Genomic DNA, 18474 nt, shown 5'->3' with positions numbered 1-18474 from the left:
ACAATCTGTCATTATTTAGATGTTGGAATTGACTACTTGTTTATATTTTATGTTGAAAAAAAAAGAGCAATAAATTATATTGTTGCACAGTAATATTTTCTCTTGTGTATACTTTAAAATTTTACACAAATCTTTTAAGTTAATTATCGGCTTGACATTATCGGTTATCGGTTGGAATGAGTAGGAAATTATCGGTTATCGGTATCGGTTAAAAAATGTATTATCGTGCATCACTAAATAATCATTGTAAATAACCGAAGTCCAATTCTTCTGTCTACTGAACGTCTTTTATTTTGTAATTGGCCATGACATCCTGTATCACTTTTATTTTGCTGAATTTCTTGTTCTGTATGTTTTACAATGTTTGTAACTTGAAGGCGGGCCAAAAGGAGTGACAGCGAACTGTGTGAGTTTTGATCTAGTCTAGCGGCCCCTCGGGAAGAGGAAAAGCTCTTACGGTGATCCTGGTGATCGTTTTATTATCCAAGGTAAACGGCTTTATTTTCTTATGGTTCAAGGGAAAGGTTTTGCAAGGTTTGACAATAAAAGACACCAACTCATCAGTCAAGTCTCACCCTTAGTCAGAGCGGGTCTGCTACAATCATAATTACAATCATCATCGTAACAACAATGTCAAAGGCAACAATTCTTTTCATGTGAAAGATTTTAGCTTTAGTATTTTTTGAGCACCGGGCACATTAAAATGCAGGGATACTTTCCGTAACACAGCGGCAACATGGGTACAAAAACACCCGGTTTTTGTGGTGGCACGAGCTTGGTTCCACATCTGGGTTCATGAACATGTTGTCCTCCCCTGTTGCGATGATGGCAGATGGATGCGATATTTCCAAATGGTCTTTTTTAAAGGGATTTTGATGAGTAATGTTACTCCAGCTCCACTGTTGTTTTGAATGGAGAAATTCTAAAACGGAAGTTGTTGGCAGACATAAGGGAGTAAAGCGGAAGTACCTTAGAAACTTGTCTATTTAAGTTTCGATTTAGATTTTATATAAACTGCATTTGGAACCTTAATTTCAGTGTAATTGAGAACCATTTAGGAGTGGTAGGGAATTTGCACGTGAGTCGCCGAAGCTGTGACATATTTATGTCACACTGCTGTTGCCATAGTGTGCACTTCCTGTGGTGTGGGTGTGGTATTACAGAAAAAAAAAAGGAATCTCTGTGATGTGTCGGTGACACATATGCTGAGAAGCACACTGAATAAAGAAATGTTGTTCCATTCAAGTCTCGGCCTGACTTGTACTTAGATTAAGGAATTACAAACAGAAGCGGCCCTTGATTGAATATGCGTTTGTTACCTTACCTCTTATGGTAGTAAATAAACTACAGTGATGAACGTTATTAATTAACTATAATTATCGTGAAAATTCAATTTGCTTGTCTGATTCTTATGCTGCACTATTTCAATAGAAATACAGTATTTCGATAGCCTTTGAACGCACCACGAGATTGTTGAGGTTCATTGTGTGCGCATGCGCAGATCTTTCAAGCGCGACATCAAGACCATCATGGCTGACGTAACAGCGATGGACGGCGATAAACTCAGCAAAAAGTGAGTTTCATAAGGCCTCTATCTATTTTAAGCATGTATTACGGTTTTTAGTCATTTCCTTTAGTATAAATGCAAAGGATAATGGTGACAGGCGTTAAGGACGACAGCGAAACAAATTCTCTTTAGAGAGGCATGCTTCTAGCCTGCAGCTCTAAGTGTTCCGTCTTCTAGGGTGAATAGGAAATGTAGTTTTTAAAGTTTCGATGCTCCTACTTTTTATTCTGTGTAGCGAGGTTGAGTAAAACTACAAGCTCCAAAATGCACTGAAAGAAAGGTCGTCTACACGCCGACGGTATAAATTTGGAACTTGGCTTTCTTTAAAGATTGCACCCTTTTGGTATTATAATACGTCACACTGAACGATTACCATAGTATTTGAGAATAGGGTATATTAGGTTGTTATGTTGTTCTTTTACTAGAGTAATTTCTGACCTTATTTATATATGCTAGCAGCACTCTCAGGCACGTGCTAGCTGTCTACAAAATGTTTTTTTTTAGTGTCTGTGGTACATTTAAAAGAGATATTGTAGTCAGTGCATTGTGTTCCAGTTGTTAAATGTTGATTATGTCGTCATTTGGTAGTGTTGCTCATTGTCGTCTGACCTATATGAACAAGGAACCAGTCAACATTAAAGGATAACATTTTATATTTCTTTGGGACTGTTAATAATCTACAGGGTTTATTTAATGCTCTGAAAAGAGGCAGTTGTGGTCGACCAGTAAATTAGAATTAGGATTGCAAAGGCCAACAAGTTTATCATTGTTTGTTGCATGTGTATTTTTTGTGTTTTTTTTTTTTTGTTTGTTTGTAAACTGACTCTGCACAATTTCTGGTCGCTGATTCGAAATCTGCCATCATTTATTTTCTGTATGGTTTAGTTTTCAAGCAATCTTCATTTTAAAAAATATATTGCATACATATTCTTCATTTACTGTCACCAAATATAATTTTAACTTTTCAGTCATTTACATTGTTATGTACGTTTTTCTGAATTGTGGCAGATTTTAACATATTGGAGCACTTTGGCAGCAGTGCAGTGCAGCACAAGTTTTGATGATTGGTTTCTCGCGTCTGCAGTTGTCTAAAACATTACATAACAAGCATCATTTTGCTATATATTGTTACTTGTGTGCTATTTTTAAGTGCCAGCAGCAGCTATATAACCACTTTTTAAAAATATCAAGTTGTTATTTCACAAACATTTTTTGATCAGCAAAAAAATAATCCAGTTCACAGAAAAAATAGATTTGGATTCAGCACCCTGAAATTATGTAAGAACATGTTGGCATCAATTTAACAATCATTTTGTTGATAATTGTTGTAATATTGTATTATTTTTTTCACAATGATTAATTGGTAATGAAAAAGTTAGATAGGCACTAAAGAGGATGACAAATTGAAAAAAATAGTCCTGATGATGTGCCTTGCATGGAAACATTTAGGAATGGTGGCTGTGGAGCCATTGGAATGGATGTTTTGAATATACATTTTCTTTTTGTTTTTATGATGAGCACAGCACATACTCTGTGAATACTTTACATATACCTGGGCTGGCAGTGAATGAGTTAATAAGAAGACAGAGGGCAAAAAAAAGTACTGAGTGATGGAATTAGTGCCCATTTTTATTAATGCTCTATGTGCACAGTTTTGTTAAAGTTTTTTGGCCACACAGTTAAATTATGGGAAAGAGGAGAATGGAGCTAGCCTTTGAACAGAAGTGAATATTTGTAAGTAGCAATACGGTTTCATGCTTCAGAAGTGATTCAAAACAAAATACTGGGGGAACCCATCTTTGGAAAGTGTTTAGTCCAAGCATATTTAAAGGGAACCACAAATAGATAAACATGCAGTTCTTAAAAGATAAATGTTAGTACGAGTTCTAATAATTTGATATTAAAACCACTCTTAATGTTTTCGTTTTAATAAAATTTGTAAAATCACGTCACAGGGCGGTGACGTCACATGGCCACGCTGCCGAACTTCCACCGTGTCACTCTTTAACTATGTAAGGTAGTGATTTAAATACGCCACAAGGTGTCAATGGCGAGTTAGAGATCAAGCTAATGAGGGCATTTTGTCGCTTGACTGAAGCAGTACTTTTCGTTTTCTTCCATAGTGGGGTGTAAGGCAGAGAGAAAGGTGTGGACACAGGCGTTCAGATTAGTAGCTCGGACTGCGCCGTTTATTGGCATTAGCTTTGGCAACTCCTCCTTCACAACGTACAACTGAACATAAGTATCATATAGTGAAAATAAAACAAAAATTGGAGTTAGCTGTGATAGGCTCCAGCACCCCTGCGGCCCTCGAAGCGGTTCAGAAGATGAATGATAGATTGATGAGTGATTAAAAATATAGTGTTAATTGTGAGCCTACATTTTGTTGCGGTGCACCTTAAGAAAAAAGTTAGGCGCACCAGTGCAACAAATTCAATATACTGTATATCGCATTGTTAATTTATTTCCAGTATCGTTCAGGCCAAGTACTTAACTCCTTATCTGCTAATAAATGCGCTAGAAGTCCAATCCATTTTGATTGGGAGGGCTGGTGGCAAATAATCACTCCCATCCTTCCCAGTCCAAATGGACTGGATGTGTAGCACCATCACTTGCACTGAGGCATGAGCATTCACGGCCACGCCTCCCAGTTTAAAAGAACTGTATGTCTATTGTTGTTAATGGCAGGCAATGAGTTAAAAAATATTGTATTTGAAGTGTCAACTATAACAATGCAGTAAATTGACTCTTTCATGTACCCCTACTATAGGGAGACGGCATATTAATTTGAGAATCACTGGTCTAGACGGCTTAAGACGGATAGCCCTCACTCTGTTTGCTGTTTCTTTATATATCTCTTTTCCCAGATTGCTCTTCTGACTGGCGGCTCAGCATGCTGTGCCTGGTCAGGGCAGCCAGGCAGCAGCTGTGCCAGGCCTATGAGGTCAGGGGACGGTGGGTTAAACATGCACTTCCATGCATGTCCGCGGTGCCAGTCCAAATTTACGGGAATCGTTGGAGAGGTGACAAAAGGTTGGTGGCTTTTCTTTTCACTCGCAAGAGAAAAACAACCAACCTTTAGTCACCAGTTTCCTGTAAGCGTAAATACGGGTTCCTTTCAATTGTTTGGATCGGTCGGTTTATTAAAAGACACTCTCTCGAATATAGGTATTTGTGTTATGTGTTGTGAAGCGAATAATGAACGGTGAGTGGATCGGTGAATCAGGAGAAGAATCTGTGAATTTTCTCATTTTAAAAATGAAAAAAACCCTTACAAAATGGTTTCAGTTTTTGGACAGAAGAGCATGAGCAAGAATGCATTGTTTGCGGTAAACAAATTTTTCAGACCATTTAAATAAACTTGTGTCACTTCCCTGGGGACTGACTGCGCTTTTGTTCCTTTTCTAACCAATGACACCACTTGGATGTGTTATCAGTGAGCTGAAGAGGAGACTCAAAGCGGAAAAGAAGGCTGTGGAGAAAGAAGCTAAGGTCAAAGAACAGCTTCAACAAACCAAGGAATCCAATAACTGTGTGGCATCAGACATCACTGCTTTGGATGAAGAGACGCTCGACCCGAATGTAAGATTTTCATTCAAACCTTAGACCTCGCCCTTCATTCCTTGAATTCTAATTACATTGGTGGGTTTTGAATGCAGCAATACTACAAGATTCGCACCCAGGCCATTCAGGAGCTTAAGGGCACTGCTGAGGACCCGTATCCACACAAGTTCCATGTTGACTTGTCGCTCACGGAGTTCATTGAGAAGTACAATCATCTACAGCCAGGGGACCATCTGACAGATGTTGTTCTCAATTTGTCTGGTATTGTAATACTTCCTTCCTTTAGAAAATGGTGCATGGAATGGTGTAGACTTTTTTTTTTCCTGTTTTGTGATTGACAGGCCGCATCCATGCCAAGAGGGCATCTGGTGCCAAGCTGCTTTTTTATGACATGCGAGGCGAAGGTACCAAATTGCAAGTTATGGCAAACTCAAGGTAATGTTTTTATTAGCAGATATGTTAAATAATTAACAGAGTACACTGCAAATTCATAATGTCTTGATAAGATTATTTTTCTTAAATCTAGTGAAATAGTTTTCCACATCTTGTTTTGAGTGTTAAAGACTAGTTAACAGATTAATGTGTAAGATTATTCCACTTCAAGTAAATATTACTATTTGTTCTTATGAAAGGGTATCCGCGGGGTCTTAAAAAAACACACTTAAATCCAATGATTTGAATTTAAGGCCTTAAAATGTCAAATTTTCTTAAAATGTCATAGAAGGTATAAAATACAAATTTGAAAGGATTACTTTACTACTTTAGTACTACTAGTAGTACTTCGTGCTCATGTGAATCACAGTGTGAAAGAGCTAGGAATGAATTCGTTTACTTTGCAAGTAATTTCGGGCTTCCAATTTTCCTAAGGGGAAGTTCAGAATTTTTTACAAAAGGCTTAAGTTAGCGGGGCTTTAATTAGTCAGTGGAGTTGATTACAACAAATTCCGTGCAGTTTGTCAGTTATTTGTTAGTTTCAGGGTCCAGAGTGGCAAAACTAATGCGAGTCAATGGTACCTGCATAAGAATACCGATAAAACACAACATATACATGCATGAGAATCACCGATAAACCATGCAATCAATAGTGTTGGCTATGTTTTCAGGATAAAGTTATTAAAACTTACCGTTGCATGTCAATAATTGTAGAATGAACAGCAATATTTGTTTTTTTTTTTTTTGTTTGAACGATATTGGAAAAGACTGACATTGCGATATGTGATATTGCGATATTAAAACTAGAAGAATTTTCACCAGACTTGAATAGCTCTGTTTGGGAAGACTGGTTGACTCACTATGACCACAATGTATTCATTAGAGGTAGCCCGATCTGATAAGATGATCGGAAATCGTGCCGATTGCGCCATTTTTCAGAGCATCGGAATTGGGTGAAAAGGATTGGGTTTTAGTTATAAAAAAAAAAATCTATATTGTTTTTCAACTTCTTGCTCGTACTGGCTCGCACCCTCTCTCCTGAAAAGCAGTGCGACCAAACTGTTTTTCTTGAACTCTAGTGCGGCGGGCGTTTGGTACATAACGGTAACGATGATTGACAGGTTTGTAGCTTTGATCTGGCCAAAGACTCCTTGGTAGCTCTACGATCAAGGACACAAATATCATCGTTAAGGATGGTACACTGTCTGATGTGTGCTGTGGCAACTCATTCATTGTGTGAGATGCTGTTCTCGGCAGCGTGAGCGTTAAAGCAAAAAAAAAAAAAAAAATTTCCCGGTATTAGATTGGGACCGGTATCAACAGAATCTCAAAATCGGGTGACTTGGACTCTGACTCGGGTGAGAAAATATGTGATCGGGACACCCCTAGTATTCATACAACCCCTAGCAAAAAGTATGGAATCACCAGTCTCGGACGAGCATTCACTCAGACGTTTTATCATGTAGAAAAAACTCAGATTAAAAAGCTTGAAAAAAATGAATTGGTTCAAAAGTGCAACTCTTTAGCATTCAGAAACACTAAAAGAAATGAATAAAAAACATTGTGGTGGTCAGTAAATTTTACTTTTATAGAGCAAGTGCAGGGAAATATATATGGAATCACTCCATTCTGAGGGAAAAAATATGGAATCATGAGAAACAAATTTCTCTAAGGAATGCTTTAACAGTTTTAGCTCTGTGGCATGATGCATTGTCATCTTGGAAAATGATAAACATATTTTCAATTGAAGGGATAAGAACGCTGTCTAAAATTTTATTGTAAATTTGTGCATTTATTGAAGATCTAATCAAAGCCATCTCATCAAGGACAGAGGGAATTTTTCTGGCAGTCTTCTTTGTAAATCTCACTGGAACAGCACCGCATCATCACCTTGTCAACGGTCAAGAATCTGCATTGGACAAGGAAATGATGCTGGAACTTTGGTTTGGTGCTGTTCCTGTGAGATTTACAAAGATGACTGCCTGAAGAAAACATCAAAATTCCCTCAGTCCTTGATGATATGGGGCTGCATGTCAGGCAAAGACACTGGGGGGATGGCTGTGGTTAAATCTTCAATAAATGCACAAGTTTACATTAAAATTTTAGACGGCTTTCTTTTCCCTTCAATTGAAAGATGACATTTTCCAAGATGACAATGCATCATGCCACAGAGCTAAAACTGTTTAAGCATTCCTTGGAGAAAGACTCATCCAATCAATGTCATGGCCTGCAAATAACCCGGATCTCAACCCTATTGAAAACCTGTGGTGAAAATTGAAAAAAATGGTCCACAGCAAGGCTCCGACCTGCAAGGATGATCTGGCAACTGCAATCAAAGAGAGTTGGCACCAAATTGATGAAGAATACTCATCAAGTCCATGCCTCAGAGACTGCAAGCTGTCATAAAAGCCAGAGTTGGTGGTACTAAATATTAGAGATGTGTTTTGATTGTTATTTCTTGGTCTGTTTCTCAGGAATCCATATTTTTTTCCTCAGAATGGAGTGATTCTAATTATGTTTCCCAGCACTTGCTCTATAAGAGTAACATTTACTGACTACCACAATGTTTTTTATTCATTTCTTTTAGCGTTTCTGGATGCGAAAGAGTTGCACTTTTGAACTAATTCATTATTTTTTCAAGCTTTTTATATGACTTTGTTCTACGTGATAAAATGTCTGAGTGAATGCTCGTCCGAGACGGTGATTCCATACTTTTTGCTAGCCTGGATTAAACTGGATTAAATTATACAACCCCTAAGTGGGTTTAATGATGAAGATTGGTGTATATAAAATGGATCCAGAAAGCCATATCTTTGCAATTACTGCTTTTATGAAGAAGAAACAAAAGTTTACATAAAAAAATAAATAAAAAGATCTCACGTCCTGTGATGGGACTACTGCGCATGCGCACGTTGCGATGGAGATATTCAAACGAAAAATTGTTCAGGCCTATTTTGCACTGTAATCATGGCTTCTTGAACGTATTGATAGATTTAAGAACTAAACTTTAAAATGCAGGAACTACAAGTCTGAGGAAGACTTTGTGGTCATCAACAACAAGCTCAGACGTGGCGACATCATCGGTGTCCGTGGAAACCCCGGGAAGACTAAAAAGGGGGAGCTGTCCATTATCCCCATCGAAATGACTCTGCTTTCACCTTGTCTCCACATGCTGCCTCACCTCCACTTTGGGCTAAAAGACAAGGTGAGAAGTGGACCATTTAAAATCATAATTGAACTAACATTCATGCTTCTTTTGAGAACGTGGGCCAAACCCATAATAACCAGAAAAATCCTGGTTCTCTCAAAGGAAACACGATTCCGTCAGCGCTACTTGGATCTCATCCTAAATGACTATGTGAGGCAGAAGTTTATTACGCGAGCCAAAATTATAACATACTTGCGCAGCTTCCTGGACCAACTTGGATTTTTAGAGGTAAGGTATCAACACATGCATCGCAACTTAATGTGGCTAACTGACTCTAGACTCAATCGACCAACAAGATGGGTGATCATTTTAGTGATGAACAGATCACCGAGCCACCAAAACATATTAAAACTGCCCCGATTGATCTGTGCACTTTTAGTACTTGCATCTCAAGTCTCATTTTGTTTTAAGATTGAGACCCCAATGATGAACATCATTCCTGGTGGAGCTGTGGCCCGTCCTTTTGTGACTCACCACAATGAGCTGGATATGAACCTGTACATGAGGATTGCACCTGAGCTCTATCACAAGGTAATGTATCTATTTTGGGATAGAAATCAGAACATCTTCAACAGAATCAGTCATCATTTTACAATCAAATTTCTATTTTCTGTTGGGATAACCTATCGATCCGTAGATGCTTGTTGTTGGTGGGATAGATCGAGTGTATGAGGTCGGCCGCCAGTTCAGGAATGAGGGAATCGATCTCACGCACAACCCAGAGTTCACCACCTGTGAGTTCTACATGGCATATGCTGACTACCACGACTTGATGGAGATAACAGAGAAACTTCTATCTGGTGAGTGGAAATATACCTGCTCGCACAGAATCTAGAAGCACCTTAATCATTATTTCACATTTGAATTTCTGAGGTTAAAATACTTGGGTTTTCCTGTCAGGGATGGTGAAGCACATCACTGGAGGGTACAAGGTGACCTACCACCCCGACGGTCCAGAAGGACAAGCTCATGAGATTGACTTCACACCTCCATTCAGAAGAGTCAGCATGACACACGACCTCGAGAAGCTGATGGGAGTCAAATTTCCTCCCACTGACAGTTACGACAGTGATGGTAAGACAAAGATTCTGACCAGACTGACAGTCAAGTAGTAGTGACCATAGTAGGGATGTCCCGATCCAGGTTTTTGCACTTCCGATCCGATACCGATATTGGTTTGCACTTCCGATCCGATACCGATAGTGGCCGATACCGACCTATCTGAGCATGTGTTAAAGTTATTTAGCCTCCTTACTTAATTGTCAGACTCATGTTGAAAAAGGTTTTAGTACTCTTGATAACAACTAGCCAGCTGAATTAGGTGAGTTTGAATAACACACAATGGTTGGTAACAAGAAACTGACCTGCACACAACGGTTGGTAACAAGAAACTGACCTGTTTATTCAGTGACAAACACAAAACATTATAAATAACAAACAGAAAGGGCATAATCAGTCAGTAAAACGTGCAAATAATATTTTAAACTGTCTTAAAAAAGCAAAACACACCAACAAACTCAGTGAAAAATCCCACAAATCCCCCAAGCCATTAGATGCTTTTAATGTTTCGTGCATTAGTTACAAAAATTGTATGAAAAGCCTCTCAGGTTTAAATAAAAGACTATTTCAGTATCAAGTTAACATTTTAAAACAGTAAATAAAATACTCAAGTCCCCATTCTGTATCAGCAGCTTTAAACTACATTCAATTCATTTAATTTTGCGAATGAACTGCTAAAGTTGTTAAAATTGCTCCCGTTATTCCATGGTGTTGGTAAATGGTGTTATACTTATATAGCGCTTTTCCACCTTTCAAGGAGCTCAAAGCGCTTTACACTATCTCACTATTCACCTACTGGTGACGCAGCACCAGGAGCAACATGGGGTTCAGTATCTTGCTCAAGGATACTTAGGCGAGCTCACCAGGATGAAGAATCGAACCCACAACCCCTGGGCCGGGGGACAACCACTCTACCACTGAGCCACGCCACCCCATAATTTCCCTTCTGTCTACTTTCGACATGTGAAAGTTTTAAAACTGTTTTGAAGATTTTTCCGATTTAGGAGTATTTCAGATAAAAAGTTAATTAGGTTCGCTTGGAAGGTTCACAACAGCCTACTAGGGAAGTCTTCTGCTTTAAGTCTGCGGCTGTTTACTAACGCATCTGGTTTTCAATACTTTTATGTTGCTAACGCAGTCGAGTCTGTCGTTTTGCATCTAGTTCTATATACATATGATATCTATTATCTCCAGTAAAATGACGTTGACGTAGTTTTTAGCGGCTGTCAGCAGCAGTCAGGTATTCTTGTGTTTTTTATCCAGCGGCATGAGTTGAGCTAAAGCCGTGAGTTGAGCATTGGCATTACCTGGGTCTATGACAAGCATTATGTTTACTTTCGGGACGCAATGCGGTCAGTTTCTCATAGCGTACCGAAGACCGCGCTGTGTATTAGTTCCGCTTTACTTGACATATTTCAATAATCAGAATTTGGATGTTTGTGAATCGTTCTCGAATCTTCCACGGCCGAATCGCTCAAGGATGTAATGATGGCTGGGCATGTTGTACCGTGGTTCTAAGTGTTGGATGGTGCGTCTTTACTCACGAGAGATAATGGCTTGTCATCCAGAATGAATTCTTCGGCAATGACTTGTTATTCCCTGGGCTTTGGGACTGTCGAGTACCAGTTTGTCACGCATAGCAAAAGTTTCTGCCAGTGTTAGTTGCGTAGGACCTTTCTTTTTGTCTTCGGTCTTCTTAACATACTCCTCATATTGTTTGTGGTGGTATTTCGCCAAATGCTTGATTAGGTTGGTTGTATTAAAACTTCTTACAGCTTTACCACTAAGCTTGACTTTATTGTGGCATATGTTGCACTCTGCCTCTTTGTCTGTGTCGTCCTTTAAGGTGAAATGATCCCACACAGCTGACATTTTTACCGATAAAGTCTCTCAGTAAATTGGGAGACTGTAATGTAAATGTAGTGTATTGAAGGTGTGCCGTAAAAGGCGGACCGGATTTTAGGGAAACTGAAGCAAAAACTGGAATGGATTGGATTGGAATGGAAAACCCGGACCAGATAAAAAAAAAAAAGTGGATCGGAAGTCTGGATCAGAATTTTTCCGTGTTCCGATCCGATGCGCATTTTTTTGACCATATCGGCGTCCGATCCGATCCAAATATCGGACCGGGACATCTCTAGACCATATGCCTTCTTTTCTGTTTTCTCTTTAGAGACTCGTAAATTTTTTGATGAACTGTGCACCCAGAAGGGAGTTGAATGTCCTCCTCCTAGAACCACCGCCCGCCTTTTGGACAAGGTGCTTTATTTATTTATTTATTTTTTATTGTTGGTATTAGGAAACTTATTTGATCCACCCTATTCTTAAGCTTGTGGGAGATTTCCTGGAGGTCACCTGCATCAACCCCACATTCATCTGCGATCATCCTCAAATCATGAGCCCCTTAGCAAAATGGTGAGGGAAAATGTCTCATTTCAAAGCTTTCTGCGATCCATTTAGAAATACTTTAGTTGTAATGCTTTTTCTTTTAACAGGCATCGGTCAGAGAAAGGCCTCACGGAGCGCTTTGAGCTCTTTGTGATGAAGAAAGAAATCTGCAACGCTTACACGGAGTTGAATGACCCCATTCGACAGAGGGAGCTTTTTGAGCAGCAAGCCAAGGTTTGTAATCGTTGGAGTTAACAGTAATAAAACAAGATTTTTCTTTAATCTGATAGCTCTACGTGCGCTATCACCTTCAAGATGAAAGTGTTTGCTATCGCCCAGGATTTTTTTTTTTTTTTTGTAAAGTACAAGCTAACATAGCTCAAGTTCATTGGAAGTTTTCAGATATGTCTGCCAAGAAGTTAACCACGGTGAATTATTGATACCTGGTGGAAGGGAAATGTATCCTGTCCCCTAGTCATGTCTTTCTTAAATGGAACCACAGATGGAAAGACTTGTAGTTCTTATAAGATAAACGTTATTATGAGTTAAAACTATTTGATATTAAAACCCTACTTGATGTTTTCATTTTTATACAATTTTTAAAATTAGTTTAACTAGTGTTCGCCATTGTTGTTGACGTCGCAGGGTGGTGACCAGTGTTGTTAATAACGGCGTTACAATATAACGGCGTTACTAACGGCGTTATTTTTTTCAGTAGTGGGTAATGTAATTAATTACTTTTCTCATCTTGGCAACGCCGTTACCGTTACTGAGGACGGAAAGGCATGCGTTACTATGCGTTACTATATTGGTCGAAAAATCTGAGGGAGACGGACTCACCGAGACGACAGAGCAGAGCAGGAGTGAGGAGGAGGCAAGAAAGTTGTGACGAGGAGCAAACGCGATGCTAGGTAGCTCCAATAATACATGTTGTAGCCGACAGCCTACAAACTACGCCCGCATGTTATGGTAGATATGGTAGACATGGTAGATATCACATGTACTGTATATAGATATAACTAGATGCAAAATGACAGACATGGCACTAAATGCGTTAGTAGACAGCCGCCATCTTAAAGCAGTAGACTTTTTAAGACGGCTCTGTTGTAGAGAACCTTCCTAGCGAACCTGAGTAACTTTTTATCTAAAATACTTCTAAATCGGCAAAATCTTGACTTGAATCTATCTTTAAATGATGAAACTGTTTTAAAACTTTCATATGTCGAAAGTAGAGAGAAGGAACTAATGCAATAATGGGAGCAATTTTAACAACTTTTAACAGTTGATTCAGTTGATTTTTTTTTTTTTTTTTTTGGAGGAAAAAAAAAAAAAAGTAATTATCACCAATTACTTTGCCAAGTAACTAATTACTCTTACATTCAGGTAATTGAGTTACTAACGCAATTACTTTTTGGGAGAAGTAATTTGTAACTATAATTAATTACTTTTTTTCAGTAAGATACAACACTGGTGGTGACGTCACTGGGTTAGGATGCTGGGCTTCCAGTGTATGACTCTAGTGACATAAACATATCAACTGTTCAGCCCTTTCAATTTGAACTCAAGAGGAACATTAATAAGCATGACAGCACTGTCGATATTTCATAAAATGAGCAGCAAAAGCAAAATGTAAGGGAAAGACGGGATGAGACGAATGGAGGACAAAAGCGGTGTTCTTCCAAAATGTGCTACATCGGCGAAACGTGCTACAAGAGGCGAATTTGACACCCAAAGTACTACTGTGCACTTTCATCTTGTTTTGTTTTGATGCATACAGACAGTACATGCTAAAGATGCCTTTCAGGAAATACAGTAATACCAAATAAGGGTGGTTTAAATATGCTACATAACTAATGTGGTCAACAGATCAACAATCTGCTTTAAAGCTACCACAAGAAAACACAATGCTTAAAAATATTCGAGGTAAACACTTGCAAAAAGTATTTTGAGGCAATGAAAAGGTAATAAGACTAAATAAAAACACAAATAGTAAGTGCTCGCTGCTTTTAACTTATGTGTGCATGTGTTGGACGTTTCGCCGTGTAGGAAAGAATTGCAAAACACCGGTAGTGTTCATCTAGTGATGGTAAAGAACTACGTCATCACTCCGAGCGTCCATTGCACGCATAAAACATAGCGCCCTTCGTAGGTTAAAACTTGTACAAAATATTAGATTTTTTTAATCAATGGCAATATTTGCTGTGTTTTTAATAACATATTTTAGTAAAAGAGAACCATTGTGGCTTATGAGAGCCTAAAGTTGTTTAAGTCTGAGGCTCCCTTTTAAACCTGTGTAGAGAAGTTGGTGGACAACACAGGCAATTCCAGACAAAGTGTGAGACAAAATAAATTGAGGTTGCATACAGGGGTACACCAATCCTATCTACTGAGAAAGTTGCAATGCTCAAGAATTACAACATAGTCACTGCTCAACTAGCCTTTCTTAGTTATGTAAAATAGCAGAGTGATGAGAAATGATACAAAAAAGTGTTCACATTCTTCACTTTTATTCATAAAGACTGGATGAATTAACACATTACCGTGTTTTTCGGACAATAAGTCGCAGTTTTTTTTCATAGATTGGCAGAGGCATTATTTACGGTCGGGTCGGGCCGACTTCTCTCTCGCTAACTTTTTAAAAAAATAACTATATGTTCATATATTTATACTAAAACGATGTCCTGGTATTTCCTTTTCCATATGGAGCAGCTATTAGAGTGAAAAACAAATTAAGACAGGGGATTTGAAAAGCAAACAGCTGCAGTAGGAGTGGGATATGGAAAGGATTCAAATTGATTGTTGAAGATTCTATAGGAAACCTGTGTCTGCTTCGCTGAGTTTAAACGAATGTGGCGCTTTGGTCTCATACGAGAAATATATTTAACAAACTTATCCAGCAGGATGTCTTTGTGTAAATGCATTTGCATGATCATAAAAATATGTAGACTATTCAAACATTGAGAAAACTTGTTTTTTTTTTTTCTGCCAACTCGAGGAGATTGAAATAAATGTCAAATCCACTATCCGCCTGTTAGGACAAGCAATTATAAAAGATATAAATGTGTATTGAATATCCAAAAAGCGCTATATAAGTATAACACCATTTACCATCTTACAGTCTTGTTTAACTGGGAGAATTCGTTACAAAAGACAGGCTTTAATTTGTTATCATTACGCATATATGCACCCGCATGGTCACAAACGTGATCACACAAAACGTAACCACGCATCGCATCCCTGCATTTCTTCCTACTCCTGTGTCCTCACAAATAAAACATAAAATTGTGTTTTTTTTTTTTCAGGCTCGTGCCTACAAATAAAACTTAAAATTCCGGGTTTTTTCGGGCTCCGGCAAGCAAATCAAGTTAATTGGTCGGGCTCGGGCCGCGTCGGGCTTTAATACCCGCGGGTCGGTCGGGTCTTGCTGGATTTTTTAGGCCTGATCTAACTTCTAGCGTCATGTAATGTTAGCATACTGTACGCCTATTCAGCCTATTGTCCTCTATTGTATTTTAAATTGCAGTTCAAGATTACATGTCTGTTCTTGGTGCTGGATTCTATCAAATTTCCCCCCCAAAAATGCGACTTATACTCCGGTGCGACTTATGTATGTTTTTTCCCCTTTTTATTGCGCGTTTTTGGGCTGGTGCGACTTATACTCAGGTGCGACGTATAGTCCAAAAAATACGGTACTTGAAAGCTTTTTTTGTTGAATACTTGACTGAGCCTGCACTTAACCAAAATCTTGTCTCCAGTGGTTCCTTAATAATTTGAGTTTGGGACCCCTGATTTAGGGCATTCTAACTTCAGGTTAATGTTGATTCATCCATATATGACAAATAAGACTGTGGTGTATTTTGAGCATAAAACTAGACTAATGCAAGAAAAACAAAAGTTGGTTGAAATACAGATAAGTCCACATATTTTAACATCCGTAAAAATACCCTGAAATGGGAAGTAGACTACTATGGTTTTTGAATAAAATGACCCTCCTAGTTTCCAACCAAAATATTTTTCAGGCCAAGGCCGAGGGTGACGACGAGGCGATGTTCATTGACGAGACCTTCTGTACTGCGCTGGAATATGGGCTCCCGCCAACAGCCGGTTGGGGAATGGGTATCGATCGCCTCACCATGTTTCTCACCGACTCCAATAACATCAAGGTAAAGTCTTGTACAATCCACTGACCTGACTAGTGTCAATTAAGAAATTGTTAGAAAGACAGAGAAAACTTCAAGAATTTCATAACATCAACTCTTAAATCAGGAGCGTTTTTGTGAAAACTGACAGTTTTTGCATGTTCTTTCAGGAGGTGTTGCTTTTCCCAGCCATGAAGCCTGATGACAACAAAACAAGCGTTCCTCCAGAGGGCACCTCAGTGTAACAAATTGACCCCTCAGCCTGTTCTCCCAATGTGATGCTCTTTGGCAGAAAATGGATGTCACTGTGGTCATTGGCGGAGTTTGTCGGTTTTGTTTTTAATAGTATCAAAGTCTTGGTTCCTCAATTACTGATACGAGGCTAAAGGTTAAATCATAAGAAATACTTTTTCATTTTGATATTTTCTACACTCTCTGTGATCACATCTGTTGTCTACTTGTTTGTCAACAAGTATACATAAATTAGTGGATCAGTGGCTCATCTTTGATCACCCATTTGCCAACCAAGATATCATGTTTCAGAATATTTTTCAGGATTCTATAAAACAGACAGTTGTTGCTCAAGTGTCGTTTCGGTATCTGTAGTTGATACACATCCAAGCTCTCCTGTCGCACCTGTAAAAATATTTGGCTTCTTCAACAATACTGCCAACTCTTTTATGCTGATTTTGTTTCATTGAAAAATTCCAAAAGTCAGTCCCCTATTGCATCTGAATAAAGTGCATATGAATCTCTATGAATTTTCTGTGCTTGTTGTGGCAATGCGATAAAATGTATCCTTCATATTTTATTGCTTTTTTTTCTCCTCTCGCCTTTTATGCTCCACTTATTAGATGCCTATCTCCTGCCTCTAATTTCATCCAAATAACACTGTTGCAACTTTACATTTTCCAAGAAGTCACGAGACGCAGGCCTCTACTTTCATTGTTTCAAAAAAAAAAAAAAAATCACAGTTCCCTCCAAAATTTTATTTCTCACCCCGAAAGATCCTAATTAATTTCCAGTCGCACATTCAACATTCCAATTCATTTTTATGCATTTCATAAAATTCCCATGTCAACATATTACAAAATATTTAATCCTATTGTCACAGATACTTTTCACATACTGAACAGGGTCACTCAAAAAACCCAAGCCCCTTAATTCGGATAGGTGTCATTTCTTGATTTTTTTTTTTTTTTTTTTTTTTTTTGGGTAAAAGAGACTGCAACTAAAACTGGTTTATTTTTAATACGTTAGATGTTCTGAAAAACATAAAATACAGTATTTATAGCAACAGTCTATTCTGAAAATCAATGACAACTATCCAAATTGGAAGGAAGGTTTTTTTTTTTTTTTTTTTTTTTTAAATGCTCACCCTGTATTGTGATTTATTTCCTTAGTACTTCACATCCCATTACAATGTTGAAAAAAATAATAAAACTTGCCAATTTTCTGTTATTCACATTTTTTACATCACACGATTGAAACCTTAGAATATCACACCTCCAACATTGCCATTCAATTTTCTTGTGATCTTCTGTCCGTTACAACAACACACTTCATTCACATGTTCACATTTCATTTCCCATTAAATATGAATGACATTAAAATACCAGGTTCACATCAAAGTTATAATTTACAAATTTCTTTAATAGTTTTATTTATTTTTTTCAGCAATTCAATTTTTGGAGTGAAAATGCTAGTTTTTATTGCAACTTGATTTCATTTTATATATATATATATATATATATATATATATATATATATATATATTAGTTTTAATTTCTCGTGTTGGGTTATTTGTAGTATTGTTCCAATAAAATCATAATTCGTGCATGAAAGGGTTAATCGGTTACATTTTTCTAAATTCCAAAAATCATATGAATACACACATTTATACATTTATAAGATGTTAAAAATGAAATGAATATACAACTACACTGCTTGTGACTCCCAATAACACTCGGAAGTTGTTCTAAGTTAAATAATATTTAACTCATTGCCAAACATTGACAACGATAAATGTCCAATTCATTTAAACTGGGAGCACTGAATGAGTGATCATCTTTCAGTACGACGTCAATGGCACCAACGAGTGTCCTTTAAATGTTTTA

The 18474-nt window shown here is 38.0% G+C and overlaps 1 protein-coding gene across 2 annotated transcripts; it reads left to right on the top strand.

Moving 5' to 3' along the window:
* The first annotated feature begins 1472 nt into the window (after positions 1–1472).
* kars1 (lysyl-tRNA synthetase 1) lies at positions 1473–17540 on the top strand. 2 transcript variants are annotated; one of them, XM_057853014.1, is made up of 15 exons: positions 1473–1573; positions 4435–4600; positions 5005–5149; positions 5227–5392; positions 5473–5566; positions 8582–8768; positions 8874–8999; positions 9183–9302; positions 9409–9571; positions 9672–9845; positions 12004–12089; positions 12160–12245; positions 12326–12452; positions 16238–16381; positions 16528–17540. In XM_057853014.1, the coding sequence occupies exons 2-15, from the start codon at positions 4461–4463 to the stop codon at positions 16600–16602; spliced, it is 1833 nt and encodes a 610-aa protein (XP_057708997.1). In that variant the 5' UTR covers positions 1473–1573; positions 4435–4460; the 3' UTR covers positions 16603–17540. The 2 variants fall into 2 exon arrangements, with proteins under 2 accessions (XP_057708997.1, XP_057709006.1); XM_057853023.1 differs by lacking the exon at positions 4435–4600 and having other exon boundaries at positions 1494–1573.
* The last annotated feature ends 934 nt before the right edge of the window (positions 17541–18474 follow it).

The sequence above is a fragment of the Corythoichthys intestinalis genome, chromosome 1, assembly GCF_030265065.1.
Source record: "Corythoichthys intestinalis isolate RoL2023-P3 chromosome 1, ASM3026506v1, whole genome shotgun sequence".
Lineage (NCBI taxonomy): Eukaryota > Metazoa > Chordata > Actinopteri > Syngnathiformes > Syngnathidae > Corythoichthys > Corythoichthys intestinalis.
The sequence above is the reverse complement of the archived record's forward strand: the minus strand, read 5'-3'. Positions and strand labels throughout refer to the sequence as shown.

Bases quoted from the DNA above. Each gene is read 5' to 3' on its own strand.
- kars1 (XM_057853014.1), top strand. From the start codon at position 4,461: ATGCTGTGCCTGGTCAGGGCAGCCAGGCAGCAGCTGTGCCAGGCCTAT. The intron at 4,601-5,004 runs GTTGGTGGCTTT...ATGTGTTATCAG, and splicing joins CGTTGGAGAGGTGACAAAAG to TGAGCTGAAGAGGAGACTCA. The intron at 9,000-9,182 runs GTAAGGTATCAA...TTTTGTTTTAAG, and splicing joins ACCAACTTGGATTTTTAGAG to ATTGAGACCCCAATGATGAA.